The 21,443-nt window shown below is 33.9% G+C and overlaps 2 protein-coding genes across 5 annotated transcripts in view; one reads left to right on the top strand and one right to left on the bottom strand.

Moving 5' to 3' along the window:
- The window catches only part of MCPH1 (microcephalin 1), a 120,037-nt gene that overhangs the window by 24,748 nt on the left and 73,846 nt on the right, over positions 1–21,443 (top strand). For all 3 annotated transcript variants that reach the window (XM_059468692.1, XM_059468694.1, XM_059468693.1), the window contains exons 10-12: positions 6,719–6,756; positions 9,433–9,595; positions 15,136–15,213. In XM_059468692.1, coding sequence (XP_059324675.1) covers positions 6,719–6,756; positions 9,433–9,595; positions 15,136–15,213 — 279 coding nt within the window. The remainder of the gene's footprint in view (positions 1–6,718; positions 6,757–9,432; positions 9,596–15,135; positions 15,214–21,443) is intronic.
- Positions 19,701–21,443, bottom strand: part of ANGPT2 (angiopoietin 2) — a 40,598-nt gene continuing 38,855 nt past the window's right edge. For both annotated transcript variants that reach the window (XM_059468146.1, XM_059468145.1), the window contains one exon: positions 19,701–20,124. In XM_059468146.1, coding sequence (XP_059324129.1) covers positions 19,964–20,124 — 161 coding nt within the window. In that variant the 3' untranslated portion in view covers positions 19,701–19,963. The remainder of the gene's footprint in view (positions 20,125–21,443) is intronic.

The raw sequence follows: 21,443 nt of genomic DNA on the forward strand, positions 1-21,443 counted from the left end.
TTCCTTTCTAGGGCAAAAGTCACATGCTCCTTTCAGCTCAAGCTGTTTCCTGTTGTTCCAGGGACACTTGCAGCTGGTGTTCACACTCTTGTATGTGTTGTTGTTTGGAACACTGGAAATGTGCTGTGACAGTGAAACCTGAGGTGGTTGACTGTAGCTTGTCATCTTAGAAGGCAGGATAGGAAAGATCCAGGAACTGAATTTCCCCAATTTTTTATATAAAATTGTCACTAAATTGTGGTTTGCTCAACAAATTGACATATTGGTTATTTTTAGAACCTTCTTCTAAAAGTCATAGAGGCTTAAGTCAGTGGAGAGTTTTGAAATTTTTTGTCTTCATAAAATTAAGGAAAAAAGCCCATTTCACTGTTTCTGGTAGGCTTGGTGAGTTTTAATTAAGAGACTGTTTATGCAGCTTCACGTTAATTCAGAACATCTTTTTGTTACTAATTTTAGGCAAGTAGGAAATTGATCAAGATCTGTCTATAGTGAATGGTAGATAAGGATAAGCACCAAGAGTAACATCCTGGAATCTCAAGTTTGAAGTACATTTATGTCATCTCCATCCTTTTAAATAAAAGTCTGTGGCACTCTTGGATTTAATGGTGGATGGAAGGCTTAGGTGCAAAAAGCAAATGCGGCTTTCTGGCTCAGAGCATGAGGGGAAACACTACAGAAGTGTTGTGCGAGAAATCAGACCACAGAGTCCATGCTTGAAGCATTCCTTGTTGCTGAAGGTATGTATCTATGCTGTTCTTTTCTGATTTTGATATGTACTGTGTTCACAACCATCATGCCAGAAAACCACATAATCCACTGGACTGCAGCTGGTTTGGCAGAGAATAACTGTAAAACTGAAACTGTTTTCCCTCTTGGAATCAGCAACTATCACGAGGAAAAGCAACTGCTGCTTATATCCTTTTTTTTTTTTTTTTTTTTAATTTAACTTTTGGAAAAATGAGCAGCCTATATAAACCTATTGGTATCTGGCATAACTCTACTGGAAATCCTTTTGTTAATGGGTCTCCTTTCTAAATTATGGTCTTGCAGATCTTGAAAATTGTTGAAAATCAATCTGAACAAAAGACTTCCTAAACTCCTTTTTGTCAGCATTTGATGTTTCCTCATTAAGTTTTTTTTTAATAATTTGACAAATTTCCACCCTTTCTCTGGAAATTTCCATTTCCATTCTCCATCCTTTTCTTCATTGAAATTAAACTTTTGATAGATTATTGGTGTGATCTTTTTGGAATTGAATTATGACAAACAAATCTGTGTGGAACAGAAATATAAATATGCAATCAGTCAAACAGGAAAAAATCTTGCAACACATTACATATGCACTACAAAAATCTTTTGTGTTTCACATATTTCCTTCCTTCAAGATACTAAAAAAAGTCTCTGTGGGCTTCTAAAAAATTATTATTATACCCTTCCTGATATTGCTGTTGCACTTAAAAGCATGAAGTAAATTTTGTCCACTTGTTTACCATATGGTCTAGAAGGCTGTAAAGCTTTAAGTCAGGTTGTTGATTACCATCAAGTGGGTTACAGTCTTGTCAGCAAAGTATTTACTGAAGTTTAAAATCTTTTATCTTAACACAAAATTACCATCAATCCTGGATTGAGTCTTTTGGCCTGCAAACATCTTCACCTCGAATCCCACTCATTGTTGAATAGTTGGCAATCTCCAGAGGACTTCAACTATCCAAATTAACCTTACACTGCTAACAATTGTGCAAACGCACCGTGTAACAGTTGGGGTGATGCCAAATGGTTCCTTCCCTCTTAAAATGGTTCCATGCTTACACTCTGCACAAGGGAAATGTATCTTTATGCCTAAGTTCTTCTGCCCAATGACTCACAATGGTGAGTCAAAATATCAGTATCAAAGGACTGATAAGAGAAAGGCCAGCCAGAAACTAAATTACAGCTTTGAATAATTGCTGTTTGAAAATACTGAATAGTTATCATTCATTACAATTACCAGTTATTTTCAGCTATGAGCCACAATTACTTGAATAAATTAATGTAGTATTACTTATAAATTGATTCTATAAACAGCCTTTAAGTTTTGGGTCCTCATTGCAATCTTCTTAAATACAAGCAGAGTGAAATTGACCTGATTTTTAAATATTCCTATGCTACCTATACCTCTGTCTTTTGGTTCATATACTAATAAGACTGAAGATTAATACTTCTGAAATGCAGTTGTAGAGAACAAAATTGAGTATAAGGGTAGTAAAGCAATTTCAAAACCATCTGATAGACCTACAATAGGCAGAGAAAAAAAGTGATTTGAAGACTATAAAATAGTATAATATACTCTTCTTTAAACTGTCTTTGCTCACAAATGTACTGTTTTCTTCCTGCCTGCCTCCAAAAGTTCTTTATCCCTTGAATATTGGCCAAACCACTTAGGGTATCTTGTTGAGTCCTGAAGATCTTTTTTTTCACTCCACTAAAACATGTATCTGAGTTTGAGACTACTCCAATGCTTATTTCTTTCAGAACTTCAGTCAACCCTAAGGCACAAGAGAAGAACTTGGACTAAATAATAGACAATTTAAAAGTCCTGTAGTTGAAATAATTTATTGAAAAATATTTGAGACCTGGGTTCTTGATACAAAGATAAAATAAGATCTAATGTACATAGGCTGGAATTTAACCAGTAACAAATTAAACCTATTCTTGTCAAATCAATTCTTTGCATGAATACACTTTATTCTTGAGAGCTAGTCTGGGAAAACATTTTATGGTCTAATTTTTATTCATTTGTCACTTATGAAGAAGAACTCACGACATGCTTTACAAAGCAAAGTTTGAGTTCACCTTCTAGAAAAGCAGGTTGTACAAAACAGGACTTTTTCATCTTGTCCTTCAGCTCCAAGAAACACCAGCTCAAATTTAGAAGACAGAAGGAATACATTTTGATGTTGGATACCTCTTTTGTGGTGTAGGTCAGTTAACAAATAGGAATTATCACTTTTAAGTACTGGGGAAATTTACAAGTACTGTTTCCTTCTAGCTACTGAAATGAATGTTCTATATTTCAGATGACTTAGAAAAATCTTGTTGTTGGCAGACTCTAAAGAAGTACTTAATGCAACAGTGCTTCTAAAGAAATATGTAAAGGAAAGCTGAAGCTGTCATTTATAATGAAGTCTGAATTCCAGACCTCAAAAATAATTCAGAAAGAAGCGTGTGCTCTGATTCAGTGTATGGATATGCAACTCTTCAGGATTCAGAGATTAATGATAAATAAAAGGACCAGTTAACTTAATACCACCTTTTTCAGTGTTTTATTAATAATAATCCTGCTACAAACATGCATTAGAACTCATAATGATGCTCACCAGATGTCTTTTTGCTGGTCAGAAAAGTAAATGCTAACTCTTTTTTTCAAATAAAAGCAACATGTAAAATAAAACAGACACAAAAAGCACAGAAGAAAAATTGCATAGTAAGGGGTGGAGGAGAAAGCAATTAACTTGAAAAATGTAGAACTGAAAATTAGAACATAGTTTGGCTAAGTTTTCTACTTGGTAACTGTAATTAAAGAGTACTGCTTGTCTTATTGAAGCAATAAAACAAAATATTGTCTGCTTAGCAAATGACCTTTAACTTGCAAAAATATGCAATGAAATAGTAGTTTGGAAGAAATTAAATTTATTTCCAATTTCTACATTTTGTGTACACCCTTCTGCATTCTTGAGTCTTTGAACTACTTCGAAGTGCACTGACAAGACATTTGTTCAGAATTCTCACTGCATCATCTTTTACACAATGTGTTGTAACATAAAAGCTACAATTCAAAAGCTGACCTTGCAGGGTAAGGTCAGGACAGGCTGTAGATTTCCTGATTTGTGTGGATCCACTATTTTTACTTACCTATAGACATGGTATTAAGGAACTCCTAACAAACATTTCTGCTCTGAAGTTGAAGAAGCAGCTGTAGGATCTCAAGCTGCACTGGCCTTAGTTTATAGTATTGCTTCTTTTTAAGCCAAGTTTGGCAAAAATAGAGGTGTGATTAGTAATACTTTCATAGCATTTATAAAAAATTGCAAGGAAGGATATTTTTTTGCGCATTCTGAACTGACACATCAAGATCTACTTTAGAGCTAATACTAGACAAACACTCTCAAGAACCTAGTGCAACTGCTGTGCGTGGATTTAACTCCAGACTTTTAGGCAAGAAACTTGATTGTGATAGCAATGAGGCTGGCTTCAGGTAATAGAGGAGAATGTCATGACCATGCTGAAACATACACATTTGATGTAGATGAGTTTTTCCACCCAAAAACACTGGACAGAGCCAAGCAAAAGCTTGTTTTTAAGCCCTGTCTTTGCCTTCCCAGACTCTTACATCCCAGAGTCCTTTAATGCTCATGAGTGTATGGAAATCCTACAATGTGTATTAAGACAGTATGAGGCATATACTCATAATAATGTGACCTCACATCTGATTTTAATCATCTGACTTAACCTGTTCAGTAATGTGGGGCCCTTTTGCCACAAGAGCCCTCAATGTGTTATTAGATATCTTTTTTGAGTGTTTATTGTCAAATTTTGAGTGCATATAACTTAATACTAATATATTCATGTTATGATAGATATATTTGACATATATTGTTGCATTGTCATTACTTTTGCTCAGATTCTTTGCATATAAAAGTCCAGTGTAGAATTGAGTTGGAACTTTCAAGAGCAATTAAATCTGACTGCTTGTTTGGAGTTGGAAGTAATGCAGTAGAAATTCTTTTCGCTAAGAATAGAACCAAATTTGATCAAGATAAGGGCATATTCTTTTTAGCTATCTGACTAGCAGTAGACTGAGACATCATCAGTAAGTATTGCTGGCAACAAGTTAGAATTTGGACACGTGTATTTCCAAAAATACTGCATAGAATTTCTTTCCAATATTTCAATGCAAAAGTTTTTTCCTTTTTTCTTTTGAATTTTTCTTTTGTTCTATTGTTATTTGGATTTATATTTTCACATTGTATACATAGTCAGTTTGAAGTATTGTAGCACTCACATAGTGTGGTCTGAGTGCACGTTTATTATTAATCTTAAAAATTATTGAATATGCTGCATTATGTTACTTCTGAAGACTTAAATAGTGTCTGGATTTTGTGGTTTTTAAATGTACACAACCACAATGAAATTGCCACGTGTATGTTGAAATGACTACTACTTGTGTTATCTTTAACCTACATTCTCAAGGGTACATGTTCTATTTATGCAAAAGTGTTCATATAATGAATAGTCATGGTGCACATTATTAGTTAGTCTAATTGTCTACATGGGTATTTCCAGCTCTTTTCTTAAATGTGAGAGGTTACTTGGTTGTTCAATAGAGAACTCTTCTGTACTGATAACAGAGGTCAGATAGAATTGCAGCAGATTTCTCTCTTCTGTTCTTTGATTCATTACTAGGTAAAATGAGTTGCCCTGAATTTTTTTTTTTTTTTGCCTTTGCTCCCAATTAGAAATATTTTTATACTCTTACCTCAGTGCATTGCCCAAAAGAAACTGTATTTTAGTGGATACTTTGGGAGCTTGCCACTTGTGGTCATGGTAATATACTGGGGGACAGAACTGGGAGTTAGTATTTCATATGGAGCAGTAGCTATATGGAGAAGTAATTTAAATTCATATACTGATTTTGAAAATTAGAAGACATTTTTTGAAATCATTGTATAAAATTCAGTCTCCTTTTCCTACAAAATCAAAGTGATTGTATACATATATATATATAATATATATATATATTTGTGCATGTTTATGTAGCTATGAGTAATTCTTAGCTAAGATGATCAAAACCTCTTCTTACATATGTTTTTTAATGACCATGTTCTATGTAGTTATGTATTTCTCTGATGCTGCTAAAATTGATGTTCTGTCCTGCCTTTGTGCATACTGGAGGCTTTCATGGTCAGTGGTGATGAACTTCCTCCTCTTCTGACCTCTGTAATAATAATTCTTCCCAAGCTTATTTTAAGTCCGTATGGGGCAAGCATTCCTGCTTCTCACAAAAGCTATGGGGAGTATTGCAGGAGAAGGGAGGACTGCTGTTTAAGGTGTCTCAGAATTGCTGATTTGAAGATTGCTGTATTCTTTGAGTATGTCCTGTTTGTGATAATACTTGGACAACTTTTATTCACTAGAAAATACCGAAGAGTTGAAAGAATATTTATTTAACCTTGACATAAAATACTGAAGTTGTGCCAAAACCCCCCAAAAATACAGTATCAAAATAAAAACAAAACCATTAAAATTATATCTCTGGTTTCTGAAGCAGTTTCTACCTTTCTTTTGGAAGAAACTGGAATTATAAATTGCCAGTTTTCTTTGTTGTGGGTAAGCTTCCTTTTCCTTTCCATCTGATGAAAACTAAGGAGACCAATACTGTCCTTATTTCTGTGGCATCCTAGGCTGGAAATCCTTTGCATTTTCTTTTACATTCCTGTCTTTTGCTATACTGTATGCTTTGACATAAAACATGATTGAAGGGTTTTCCTTCCTTCCATATCCTCAAAGTTTAATATTTCTGGTATAAGTGTTAATTAAGTACAGACCTTTCCCCAGGTGATAGTATAGTTATAAAGTAGTTTGCACCTTTTGAACATAACATTTTCTAATTTAAGGGGGTTTTTTCAGAGATTTTTTTTTTCAGATTTTTTATGTTTTCTTGTTTCTTTCATGTCTCTAGCCAACAAGGACGCTAGTTATGACAAGTATGTCTTCTGAGTAAGTATGAGGCATTTTGATTCTTTATTCACCCTACCATTTAAATTTGAATATTGATAATTTTTTATGCTTATAGATAATGAAATTTATCTTTGGGCTATGCACTTTATTTCATTTTGAATTCTTGCTAGAAACTTGTTTGTGCATATGTATTTTGTTGTTATTTGCACTGTATATACAAGATTTTGTTTATCTGGTGGAGACTGAAGTAGTTCCATAGGTGAGATCAACAAAGGTTCAGAGCAATAACACTAAAATCTTAAGCAAGTTTTGAACTTATCTGAAGGAAATGTACATAGTAGTTGTATGTAGTAAATGGTTCAGCCCTACACAGCCTTTTCAGCATACATTTTAATTATTTCTAATTAAAAAGTCGTAATCTGAAACATCAGTTTAAAATATTTTATTTCATATGAATAGTTGCAGAATAAATATCAGTTGTAGGCTTTCTACTGACTTCGTTTCAGAACATTAGAAGCAGCTGCCACTGCATATTTTGGGAGAGAGTTAATAATTTTCTGGCATGCTCTTATCATTCTCTTAAAAGTCTTAAAGCATAAGGAACATCCAACAAAAACACGATTCCATATTTTATACTACACTTGCTTACAGTTTTTGAATTCTTTTTCAAAACTCAAGATATTTATACTACCCAAAAATCTGTTTCAGGTTTGCTGTAACTAAATGTTGACAGTTACATAGAAATAAATACTCAGAAACAGCACTTAGTGGCTATGCTTTCAGAAGTTTTTTGTAGAAGGTTATCAATAGCTATTAACAAGTGTACTTATATATGTCAGAAACATAAAAGAGAATTAATATTTTTCTTCTATTTAATGTGACTGGATGCTAGTAACACCAGGACTATAAAATGAACCTCACAAGTCATGCAATGCAGAGTCACTGTGGATCATCACTACAGTGCAAATAATAGTAGCTACAGCCTCAAAAGTGATTCATTAGAATTTGCATTTTAAGATGCATGAGTTCAGTAGTTTCATGGCATTGGGTTTTGAGATTATAATAAATGCTGCTCACTGATTCACAACCATACAGCTATCTAATTTTCTGATTTAAAAATTCACTGAAATTTTGCTGTAAATTTTCATCCACCAGTTTTTGCAGCTGTCTCAAGTATAAACTGGTGAGTTTTCTCTGCAGTTTGTAAGACATCTTCGATTCAAGACTTGTACAACAAAAAACTTTCTTCTCCTTGTGAGGAATTTTGCGTAGACACAGGAAGAATTTAGAAAAGGTTCAGGTAAAGCATGGAGCATGCAGTCTGGGCAGGGCCAGCCCCTATGACTTGCAATGTTGCAAAAACATTCACTTGTAGGCTGTATCAAGCTAAAGCTCACAAAATGAAAAGGGAGTGCTAAGAATTCTAGTAACAATCAAAGCTATAAAACCAAGGCCAGAATTCATACCAGGGAGAGGGTTAGCCATAGGTTTTTTTATAGTATGTCAACATACAATATCACCTTTTGATTTGTGACATTAATTTGCTGCAATGTTTTCACTATTCATTTTCTTGTTTTAAATTTCTTGAAAAATGATTGCTCCGATTTTTGTGAAGAATTTTTTTTCAGTTTTGTTGGGATTCTGTTAAGTAGTGTTTGATTTAGCTGGGGTATTTTGGGAGTTCTACCAGACTTCCTTTCTGTGGAGTTAAATGCAGTGAGAATGAAGCAACCCCAAAGGCTTCTGGAGGTGCTCTGAGTGCACTTGCATTGTGTTTGTGATTACCTCAGAAGTTTTGCCTTAAAGGATCACCACTGTGATAGTGTGGCTGTGTTCAAGGTTGTGACTAGCTGCTTTCTCTTGTGTTCCATGGACATTTCCAAGTTAGTTTGGGGAGTAGGGAGGCCACCAGAATTTTGCTTTATTTTACAGATCTTTAAGGATCATTCATAATTGTAAAAATAATCATTAATAAAAGCAGTAAATTGTTGTCATGCAACAGCTTTTCTCTTGTGATACCAAGGTCTTCCTGTTTTCATAATTATTTATTTATGTGCTCCTGCATAACTATGTGGATAGCTCAAATTAGAATTCCAGTTATAGATGGCCATTCTGGAATGTAGATCTAATTTTATGTATTTCATTATAATTGTATTTAAGGATAAGTGAATTTTTAATTGAAACATTGGCATAGATGTGTAGGTTGCAAGCCAGATAGAACTTTGGGACTTTTCTAAATTTAGACACAGCATTATTCAGATGCTGAATATCTGGGTCTTCTTAATGAAAACCTGTTAAATGTGCTGTGTCTGCATGTTTACATTCCTTGGTAATATTTTTTATAGTACTATAAAAGAAACAAAGAATTAGGCTCTGTTGTGTTGGGCATTGTACACAAACAACATAATGGATAATTCTGCACTCAAAAGCTTTTATTTAAACAGACAAGATAGATGAGGGGGGCAAAAGGGCTTTGATGTGCAAGTAGATGTGATTGTGTGATAGTGGAAAAGGGTCTGTTAGGACTCTGGAGAGGCTAATGAATTTAGGGCTAGTAAATAGGTAGAGGCTTAGTGAGAAAAGGATAAAAAATGTTTAGTGGGAAAAGAAATGAGGTGAATTTGAATTAATTTGTGGTGTATGTATATGCTTTTATAATTCTGCCTTCCTCCATTCAATGTTGCATGGGCTTTTTTATCTTTTCTTCTTTTTTAGGAAGCAAAATACAGTAATTCAGGTTGTGAAGAAACTTGGAGACTTTTTGTTCTCAAATGAAGTGTGTGAAACGACAAGTCATGTAGTTACTGGGAGTCCTCGTCGTACCTTGAATGTTATGCTGGGAATTGCTCGTGGGTGTTGGATTGTTTCTTATGAATGGGTAAGAAATGTTTCTGACTTTACTACACAAGAAATTAAATTTAGTTTGTATAGCTGAAATATCAACTATGTTTGTGTCCATGCAACCTGCAGTGATGCCAATGTTCAGTTATTCAGGCTTACTTAGAGTTAGTTCAATTAGATGAAATTTGTCTGTGTGAAAATCTGTTAGTTACTTACAGTTTTTCAGTGCTTAATTTAACCAAAATATTCCTGTGTTGTACCTCATTATCTAGCTTAGAAAGAGGACTTATCTCATGGATGAAAAACTCATGTCCCATGCATTATTTTTGGACAGATTAATTTCTGCTCAACAGTAGCCAACTCACATTATTGAACTTTCTATGTCCTGATATATTTCTGTTATGTTCTGGAACATATATTGTGTTCAGCATTAGAAAAAATAAAGGGAAATTCTTGGGTATTTCACTGCAAATGGGAAAAAAATCTATAATAGGAATAGTGGTAAGTGGGTGGGGAACTTATTTGTCAGCCCAGCTTAATCCATCTGAATTGCTCACTGTAATAATAGAGATTAACCACTCAGTCTGACATTGCAGATGACAGTTGCTCAGCTTTCCTCATTTTCCAGAGCTATAAAACATAGATGGTGAAATTTATACGGAAATAGCTCTTCATCTTATACAGAAAAGGGTTGTTGAATAACTAAATTTCGTGGTTTCCTTTTTCTTATAAATGCCTTAAAATTTACTTTTTGGGTGGAAAATAAACTGCTGCCTTTTTGTTTTCAATATGTCTGGCACTTTCCAGTATGAAGCTTGTCCTGTGTGATATATATGCAGTTCTCTGAAGTTCTTGTGGCATACTTCAGGTTTTTCAGGTCTTGGTGATTAATTTCCTTGGAATAGAGGGTTTGCATCTTTGGCCACCTTAAGGATCCAGTAATGTTCCTTTGTGGCAAAAGAAAACTAATAGCATCCTTGGCTGCATTAAGAGGAGCATATTTGAGCAGAGGTTTTGGAGAAGAACATCTCAACAGACTCATTCCAGTCTACTATATGATTCTTTGCATCTATTAATTAAATACACTGAATTATCTGTCCCACACTTGGCTTTGTATGGAGCATTAAACAAGTTACAAAGTAATTGTCACAAGTTACTTTTTCATACGGGGTGCCCAAACATGAAAGCCACCTTTTTCCTTGAGAAAAAGCTTCAAATAACTACAAAGATAGCTAGAGATAAGTACTACAAAATAGTTTCCTGTCTTTGTACATAAAGCAGTATGGATAATCAGTATTCCAAGTGCTGTCCTAGAATTTCATTGCCCATTTTATGCCCTGCATTTCTGTGAACAAATACATGGTGAAAATATGTACCTATGCTCTTCATAGAGCAGTTTTGGTTGGAAATGTTGCCCTCCTGTCTTATGGTCTACCTTGTAGACTCATCCTGGGAGCACCTATATCCCTCTTATAATGCCAATAAGTTGAATGAAATTGTTTCAAGGATTAGTTTGTCCCTGTAGATGTTATTGGATCAAATGCTGATGCTGTTTTCACTCATTTTATTGAGCTGCTATTTAGACAAAGATCTGAAGTTACTAGGAGAGATGCATGAGAAAGAACTAGAGATGAACTTCGGATCTCCAAATCAGGTTTGATCTTATAGTATCTGCTTATCTGGAAGATTGCTATTTTTAATATTTTTAGAACTGTGCTTACCTCTTTCACAGAGACTAGGTGCAACTTTGCCCATAAATGTATTTTCCCTCAATTTATTTATTTGTTTATTTATTTATTTGACTGAATTAAAACAGTGCTTTGAACCTTTTAAAAAAATATATCTTCATCTGTTTAAATCATTGAATCATATGATGTAAGTGCTTCATTTTCTTATTTCATATTGTGTCAATGGCCATTTGGCCAGATGACCGAGTACTTTTGCCATTTTTTACCCAAATTGGTTAACTAGAGATGAGAAAACTGAAGGCTTACCTAGCCAGAATTGAGGAATTCAGTAGAAAATTAGTCAGTAAATATATTTACCTCTGCCTTTTGACTTGTGGACATAATTTAAGGTAAAGTGGTTTTTTTCTCCTGAGAAAAACTTAAAATGTTTTTTTTAGAGATAGATATTGGAGAAATACCAAATTTACCATCAGACATTTAACCTTCATAGCACTCCATTTACATTTTCAAGATGAATTATTCAAATATAAATACCATAAGATCATGCATTGTACTAGCTAGATAGGTGAGAGACCTTAAATAATAACTAACCAAATAGTGTGTTTTCAGACCCTTTGAGCTAATTCTTTTATAACTGCACATTTAAAAACTTCGAGATAGCTCTTTTTTCTCAATAGAAACACACATTCTGAAGTATTCAGCTAAGAATAACATTGCAAATCATAGCTTCTTTTTGAATTACATGAATCTGAAGAATTTTTTGATGTTGCTAAGAAAATATAACTGGTTGAAAATTTGCCAAAGTCAGAAACAAACTTTCAGTGACTTGGAATGGAAAGCTCTTGTCTTTGTTTTCATGAAAACTGAATGTTTTAGTGAGTGGTGACCTAATTATTTACTGCAGGACCTGTTCATGAACTCAGTATCCAATTTTCTTTTTATCTAGGAGAGTAGATACGATGGCTTTGTACTCAATTCCAGAACCATGATAGACAAGCATTAATCCATCTTTTGTTAAGACAAACAAATTTCATTTCTAAACAAAATTCTGTAAATACTACAAGGGTTGATAAAGGTCATTGCTGTAGAATTGGCCTGGAAAATGAAATAGGATTACTTAATCATAACTAATCTTTTGGGTTTATATTTTAATCTATTTAGGTTGTTTTCCAGCTACTTTTGATACAAACATAGTTTTGGTACTATAAGGACGTGATGTATATGTCATACAGCACAGTACATCTGTTCCTGCTCAAGTTTATTTATGAAGAATTTTTTTAATGTAATATGCCTATTTATATCGTGATTAAAAGAGAAAATACATTTACAAGTTTCTTTTATATTCAATAAATATATACAGCTATAAATATAAAGCCAAGAGGCTTTGATATTCTTATTGTAAATTGTTAAAAGTAATTATAAAAAATATACACAGGTACCACCCTAAAATTCATAACTTAAAATCCTAAGTTGCAGTCTTAAATGTATTTTTTAAGAAGTTACAATACTTTTTTTAGCTGAACATTGCAATGCATTATTAGGTTTTGAATATTTTTAAAGGTCATTGATTTCTTAATGTGCTTAACTCTTATTTTTATGTTTGGTATGATATAATGGCTGTAGAAATTATTTTCTCTTTTTGCATAGCTGTTGCATTTTCAAATATTTGATTGTGCTTTTTCTAAAAGTAAATATAGTATTCTTTGAATGTTTTGTAATCAAGTTTATCAGTAAGTCTAAGGATATGCTGCTTTCTTTTGTCAGCAAAAAAAAATCTTTTCCAATAGCCTGCAAAATTGGACACCTCTCCTCACAAGTCAGGCATCACTTGTCACATCAAACAAGGAAACAGCTTTTGTAGAAGTTCACATTTGAGGTTGTTGGTTTCCCTGGAAGTCATCAGGCATAAGATACTTTGGACTAAAAACTGTAGAATTTATTTAGAAAATAATTTTGTAATGAAAACTGAATTTGCAATTTACTGCTTTGTAGCAATAGATTTGGGGCAAAAGAGCCCTTTACTACAGACACTTATTTTCTTACAAGCAGTTGGGCCATTTTATAAGGTTTATATTGCTAGTTTATGATCAATTTGTTCAGCGTAGAATTTTCCATTAGTGAGCTGTAACATTGTAAAGGATAACTTTACCATGCTCAATATATATAATGCCAGTTTTTATCTACAGGGAATATTTCATAGATTCGTTCACAAATTTTAATTGGGAACAATTTATAATTTAAATTTAAACTAATAATATATGCATTTGTATGGCAGAGTATTTCAGTCATTGTGAATCAAGCATGGGAATAATTTCAGACACTGATGAAATTGAGCTTGTTCTAAGATGAATAATGACAACTGTTTAATAGTGCATGGCTGTGCTAATGACTTAATCTATTTGAAATGGCCAGAGAGCTATTTAGGGAATATATGAGAGAGGCTTAATTATCCTAAAACAGGGATTTGCTTTCTGATAAATTCCATATATCCTGTTTAGGGGGTATATGTCTGCTTCTTGTTCAGCTAGCTTCACTTGCTCTAGGAGCAACAGAATGTCTCACTGGTAGGTAACAGGGCTTTTTTTGAACTTAAGGGGTGCCAGATGGCAACTACAGAAGAGACACTGTGAAGCTCAAACACCTGTAAATGGGAAAAGTTGTTTAATTGAGTGACAGTGGGCAAACTTGGCAAAGAAGATACCAGTGTTTTACCTCTGTGAGAAGCTTCATGGCTCAACACTTGTAAAATCAATGAAAAAAGAATTTTATCTTCCATTAGAATGGCCTTCAGAATTTAGGCTGCCTACAAATTAGGAGTAGAATGTCCTGTAATATGACTCAAGGGCACAGGAACTTTCTCTTTTTCCATCTGCCCATTAAGACAATGCTTTTACCAATTGAGGGATAGAATTTGAATACTCTTCATGGAGCTTTTAATATTATAGTCTACCAATTGCAAGTTATGATAAATTGTTCTGAAGAATGTTTAGAAAATCAATCCATAAAAAATGCTGCATGCAGTAGTTCAGGGAAAGTTTTACCAAAAAAAAAATTTAAAATATCAGAAATTGGAAATACAACCATTTAAAGTAGTTTTTTCCTTTTAAACATTTGATGCTGATCCTGATGGGAACAGAATTCTGTGCACAGTGGCACACAGTTTTAAGGATTACTAGTCTCCAAAGATCATACTGGTCCAGTGTTTCAGAGCTCACAAATGATGGACACAAATGATTATGTGTTTTCTGGAGTGTCAGTGTTCTGCAGTCTTCTTTGATGCAAGAAACTAAGTTTTTCTTCTTTGCAGGATGATTTATATATGTGATGTGGATTCTTTGCAATAGTTGCATAATCCTTGTAGTAGTAGGGGTCCAGTATTGTTTGACATCTTCATTTATGGTCTGGATGATGGGGAAGAATGCACCCTCAGCAAGTTTGCAGATGTTGGGAAACTGTGAGAAGTGTTTGATACACCAGATGGATGTTCCTGTTCAGATGGACTTTGACAAGCTGGAGAAATGAGCCAACAGGAACCTCATGAAATTCAATGATTACTGAACTGAGAGAACAGAACTGATATATTATGACTTCCCTTTTCAATTTTTTTGCTCTATGTATTGTGATTAAAAAATAGTTGACTTTTTGAATATCCTCACAATGTTTTAAAATGTAATGTAGCTGTGCATAGAAGTATGACTGATATTTCAATGGTTTGTTTTAGTTGTAAAAATTGTTTCTTTCTTATTTATTGATTTTTCACCCAATGATTTGGTTTGGGTAAATGAAATAGAAAACGAGGTATTGTAAGAGCACTGTCACCTCTAATTACACATTCAAAAAGGTGATTTTAGAAATTTTAAGATTCTACTTACCACTTATTTTATTTTAGGTTCTGTGGTCTTTGGAATTAGGCCATTGGATCTCAGAGGAACCATATGAGCTTTCATCCAGCTTCCCTGCAGCTCCTGTAAGTTTAATGGTCTTTTAAGCTTGTGAACCTTCTTTTGTTTATCTGGAAAATGATTTTCCCTCTAAATAGGTTTAGCGAATAAGGAAGCCTACTAGAAAAATATTTTTTTTAAAGCAGATACTGTAAGGAGTTATTTTCGTCTTCATCCAATACTTTTTGAAGTGTGTGCAAAAACTTTGGTACATGTGGAAAATGCAAAATGTTGATTCACCAATTAACACCTGAATAAACCAGCATCTTACTGAAATATAAATGTACTTTAATTTTATTTCTATTTGTACCTGTGTGCAAACTGGAGAGGCATCTTATTGCCAAATGGAAAGATTTGCAGGTCAGGGACTCAGGTTTTTTGGCCCAGAAATTACTTGGGCAATGGAAAATTACTGTGGTCTTCTAGAACTGCTAAGTAGGAAAAAATGAAGCATTTTTCCTGCCTCTAATAATCATTCTCAAGTACTGAATTGGGAACTAGTGCATAAATGGGTATGTGGGGGCATGATGTATCTGTGTAGACCTCAGTGGACTTCATGTGTTGTAATTGATGGAACAGGAATTTTATTTTGGTTTGAAAACAAGTAGAAGTCTAGCTGGTTACTAGTCAATCATTCCAATAATTATCCCTCCACTAAATTAGTGTCTGCAATTTGTTTCTCAAAGTTTCATACCAGCTTTGAAGAAAGTGCAGTTAATGGGGTATGAAAATTATTTTTACTGTAATTTTATTAACTGTTAATAACTTCTATTTAGCATTCTTTCTAAATCTATAACTTATGTAAATTTATATATCCAACATTAATATATATTATTTATTATATGTATTGTTTATTTCATGATTGTAAGGTGTATGTTCTCAAAGTTTAGGGAAACTGTAGCAGTTCATCTCAAATAACCCTTAAAGAAATTAATTATCCATTATAAGTTCATATTTTTTATAAAAAGGGGAAGTAGATTTTTTATATAGCAAATACAGTAAGAATGGTAAACCTTAATGTGAAAAATAAATAAGAAGCATGTTCTCTTTTTTCCCCTTTTCTGTATTTCAATGAAAAAATCTATACTGAATTTCATATTAGGTTGCTTTGAGTTTTCTGTTTCTTTTCAGACTACCTTGATTAACAACGAAGTATGCTATCAGTAACAATGTACATAGCATTCTTCAGAGGTGATTCCTCCTGAGGTTTTTTTTGAGATTCCCTTTAGAGATTTTATTCCTGAAGCTGAAGTAAGGAGAATTTGAGGGATGATGAGAATGTAAAATTAAGGGAGGTTAGGGTTGTGCTAAGAACCTGAATCACTTCTTTTTGCAATGTGCTGTTCTTGCAAAGGATCAAAGTTGAAGTCCAAGGCAATATTTCCACTACCATTCCTTGTTTAGTCACTCTAATTTCTTACGGTAACAGATACCTTAATTTTTTTGCAGCTGCAATTATTTTTTGAGCATAAATTTATTCATGTGGTTTTATTTGTCTTTTTTTTTTTCTTGTTTCTTTCCTGCTTCCTACAAAGTGCTTAGAGAAAATGGAAATACATTCTAGTTTTGCATACTGTTTATTTGATTACAGGAAGGAATTAAAAGTAGGGGTTACCTTGCTGTTATGTTTTTACTTGTTTGTACCAAGTCAAAAGTAGTTTTTGCAGCCTTCTGCTTCCTATTATTGCCTTCCTTCTGACATGTCCTCCTGTTGCTTCACTTTGGTCTTTGGTGCTCAAGCCATGCAGTCTTCTTTAGATGAAATGTCATTTGAAGACACATTCCCCTAACATTTTAGAACAGTCATCAGCCTCAAATTCTATAACTTTTTTTCAACAAATAAATAACCATGCAATATTAAATTATTTTAGTCATACAGGGTTTTCCTTACTAAAATAAAGAAAGTTATTGTCAACCAGAAGTTAGCACTGCTTTTCTTTGCTAGACTGAGCATTCAGATGCTATCATGGTTTTTAAGAACATTTTGGAGGATTTTTGTTTGTTTGTTTTGTTGGCTTTTTATCTCTTTCCTTGTATTATTGGTGTGGATATGCTTACTGTCTCAAATATTGGGAGTATTTTCTGTGGTTGTCTGATTAAATGTACCAACACAGGAAATGCAGTAAGTAGACTCAGCATTTCTATTAAATTTCATAGAATCATAAAGTATTTTAGATTAGCAGGGACTTCTGAAGGTTGTCTAATTCAACACTGTGCTCCAAGGGACTTGTCCAATCCACCCTTCTGCTAATAAATGAATAAATGAAAAGGAAAATTCACTTTCCCCAATTCCAAATTGTATTTACTGCCAGTTGTCCCTGTCTCTTGTCTCATAGCAGAAAACCTCCAAGGAGGGTCTGGCTTTGTCCTCCCTATACCCTCAGTCAGACACCATTAAGATCTCCCCTTCCTTTTCTCCGCTCCAGGCTGAAAAACAACAGCTCTTGAGGCTTCTCTTGGTATGCTAGGTGCTTGTTGGTGTGTGTGGCCCCTCTACTAGTGTAATCACTCTTCCAGACTTCTGTCTAAGACATTTCTTGAAAATTTGTAAAAGCAATTTTGGGAAGTTTTTTTTTTAGTCTGGGATGTGTATATCCTTACAAGTTTTTATTATGAAAAATAATAAAATACTAAACAGTAATTTCAAATACATAGAGATTATTTTATGGAACTCTTCAGACAGTGACTAATAATTTACATTCTTTAGGTTTATATAAAATCAGATCATGAAGTAATATTAGAAATGTTTTTTTTGTCTCTGCTACACTTAGCAATGATGACACATTTTCAGTGAAGAAGAATGGTGGTCGTGTGAGTGGTGGGGTACTCTGATAGCAGCTTTAATGATTGTCAGTCTAAAATGGAGAGATTTCTTCAATCTTTCTCAAAACCACTTACTATTTTCAAGATAGAAACATAGAATCATCAGGTTGGCAGAGACCTACAGGATCATCCAGTCCAACTGTCCACCCAGCACTTCCACTGTAACCTGTAAACAGCATCACCCAGATCCAGATGCCTCTTGAACACCTCTAGGGATAGTGACTCCACAACCTGTCCGGGCAACCTGTTCCAGTGCCTGACCACTGTAACACTGAAATTTTTTTTCTGATATCTAATCTGAATCTGCCCTGACTCATCTTAAGGCCGTTTCTTCTGGGCCTGCCACTGGCAGCGGAGTACAAGAGAGATCAGACCCCACCTCACTACAAGCTCCTTACAGTGATTGTAGGGAATGATGAGATCCCCCCTTAGCCTCCTCTTCTCCATCTAAACAACCCCAGATACCTCACCCCTCCTTGTACAATATTTTTTCTAGACCTTTCACAACCCTTGTTGCCATTACAACACCTTTTGTTAAGTTAGCTTCTGGAAATATGTCTGGAGGTTTTTTTGTTTTGGGTTAAGTTCTTGCAGTGTAACTAATTCAGTCTTCTGCTGAAATCAAAGTTTTACAAAAATATTAGGAAAAGAATAAGCATGAGAATTAAAAACTAAACTTAATTTGGAGAAAAACCTCCACTAAATTATTGTGATGTATGAAGAAATATCTTCTCAATCTGATTTGCAATTTTAAAGCATATAGTAATAACATGAAGGAGAGAAAAAAGAAAAAAAAGGAAAGATCACCCAGTAGAGTAATTTATTCACATTGTGGTGTACATTGAGGGCCTACCTACAGAGAATTTTTAGGGAGAAGTCCTAACCTTACTGAAAAAAACCTATAGTGTGACCTTAGATAATTTTCAGATTATTTTTCTTCCTGTTCTTAAAATGTAGTAATTTGTATCTTCAGTCATAAGCATAAATTTAATTGTATCAAAGAACATGCATATGTTTTTCAGTCAGGTTATTTTTACAAAACATATAGTTATATTACATCACCAGGTGATACATGATTGTCACAGACAACCGGACATCTGGTGTTAATGCCGTTGTCTCGGTTTACAAAATACTGGACAGTTATTTTACAGGTAAATGACAAGGGAAGGAAAAAAAGTGCAATCTTCATAAAAATGTATAGGAATACATGCTGTATTGTAATTCATAGGGCTTTTCTATAATTTAAAGACAGTGACTGAAACAGACTGAAAAAATTATGACTTTTGTAAATGGTATTTCCCAAGAATAAATGCACACTACTTAAATGCTATTTGTCCTCTGTTAAACATAGTCATACAGGCTACTGGAAAAAATCCTCAAATAAGAGTAAAAAGTTGTTTAGGAGACTATGGGGGAAAAGAATGTATTCCCTAACTATAGTATTGAGCTAATTACAGAAAAGATTTTTTTTTTTATGTACATATAGGGCACAGATGACACAGAAGGATAAATAGTTCTAGATCTAGCTAGAACTAAGCTAGAACTAGCTAAGTGTTTTATATTAATGTTTAAAGTTCAGTGGTGAGGCAAAATGCATATTCCTAAAACTATTTTAGGGTTTTTTTCACAGTTCCAGTTATTTACTAACACATACATAACATAAATGATCAGTAAAACAGAGTCCTTGAAGTTGTCTGACGGTTTCTTGGATGTTCTTTTTATTGAGTCATTTGGCCAAATCACTGTTATACCAGGTCGATGCTTTAGACATAGTGTCTGGTTGAATAATATGAGCTTTAGCTGATCAAGACAATTGCAATTCAGGAACTGTACTGTACTGACCCCTTCAGAACACTAGTGCATGTTTCTGGGCTTGAAAAAATGAGACAAGTTGCTTGGTAAAATAAGTCTTTGAAGACTATACAAAACATAATTCACACAATGACAAAGCATTTAGAAATCTGCTGGTCGAATCATCATCGTCGTAGCTTTGAGAGAGTATCCCGAGCCCTTCCAGTAGTACCACTTGATCCCATTAAACTTGTTGTTGTTCTGTCGTAATGGATAATACATTCCATTGAGGTTAGAAGGACCACATGCGTCAAACCACCATCCTGCAAGACAGAAGACAAACATCAGCAGAAGTAATTGTCAAAATAGTATTTAAAGTCACTTTTTGTCTGGAAATGAGAAAGGAATTGAAACCCAGTTTATTTGTTCTTATGATTTGGAAGTGTTGATGTAAAATACTTGCCCCAAACTTGAGGAAAGAAATGTATTTGTGTATCAACTCCATATTCTTGAATCTTAAGCAGTACATTGTATTTGAAAATTGAGAAGAGAAAGTGTTCAACCAATTTATTATTCACATAAACATTTCTGACAGTCTGAGGGCAAAACACATTGAATTATGATACTGAGTTGCCTTTGGTTTTATCTACTCTTTGGTAGACTCCTGTTTTTCACAGATTTAATGAGTGAAATTCTTAATTCTTTCTAGAGGAATTATTCAGTTCTCTGGGCTGTTTGGTTCAAAACCTCCTGAAACATCATAAGAAGGAAAAGGAGAAAAAACAGCCCAAATGTACTTTGTATCCGTATAGTCCTGACTTCTTAATGGGTCATAAGAAAAAAATTATTTGTACTAATAAAATAATATTTTTATATTTCTGTTATGGTGGCGATAGTGTGTGTGTTCTGTTTTGCAGGGCAGTATTCCAATTATCCTTTTCGATAAACTGAAGCTGTCTTTTTTTCTTGGAGCTTGTGCTATAGGGAAATGAACAATTGCTTAAGAGATAACATGAAGAGAAGCCAAATTTACAAAGCACTTGTTTACATTTCAGAATGTGGAATTCTAGATGAACACATTATATGGAATTACTTGTGTAGCTGAAGATAAAAATACCACCTAGAGCTCAAATATAACTAGTGAATAATCATTAGAAAAATGTAGCTATATCTGTGGTGTATCTTTACCACTTCATGACTACATTGAAATAAGGAATTGAATTCTTGTACCTTTCTGTGGCACTTGCAGCATGCAGCAGCTCTTGGGGGTTTTACATTTTGGGTAGTTAGGGAAAGGGCTTATGCCTAAAAAATCAGACCATTTCACTGACAGCTGAATCTCTGAAAGAGGTTTTTTGCAGAGAGTTGTATTTTGATCTCTGAATGTACCTCATTCCTTGGAAGAGGAATCTGCTGTGTCTCTGATTAGTTCCACAATTAAAGACTTTCTTGTACCCAAACTTCAGGGACTTATTTTCCCTCCAGTTAAAATGAAACTCTAACTTTCCTCAAATGGTAAAATACTTCATCTAGAGTCACCATACTAGTATTTCTATCTGTGAGTTTTTAACTTTTTTAATAATCAAAATTTACTAAGTCAAAATTATTTATCTGATAGACAATTTCAGTGCCAATAAAAATA

The sequence above is a fragment of the Ammospiza nelsoni genome, chromosome 3, assembly GCF_027579445.1.
Source record: "Ammospiza nelsoni isolate bAmmNel1 chromosome 3, bAmmNel1.pri, whole genome shotgun sequence".
Classification (NCBI taxonomy): Eukaryota; Metazoa; Chordata; class Aves; order Passeriformes; family Passerellidae; genus Ammospiza; species Ammospiza nelsoni.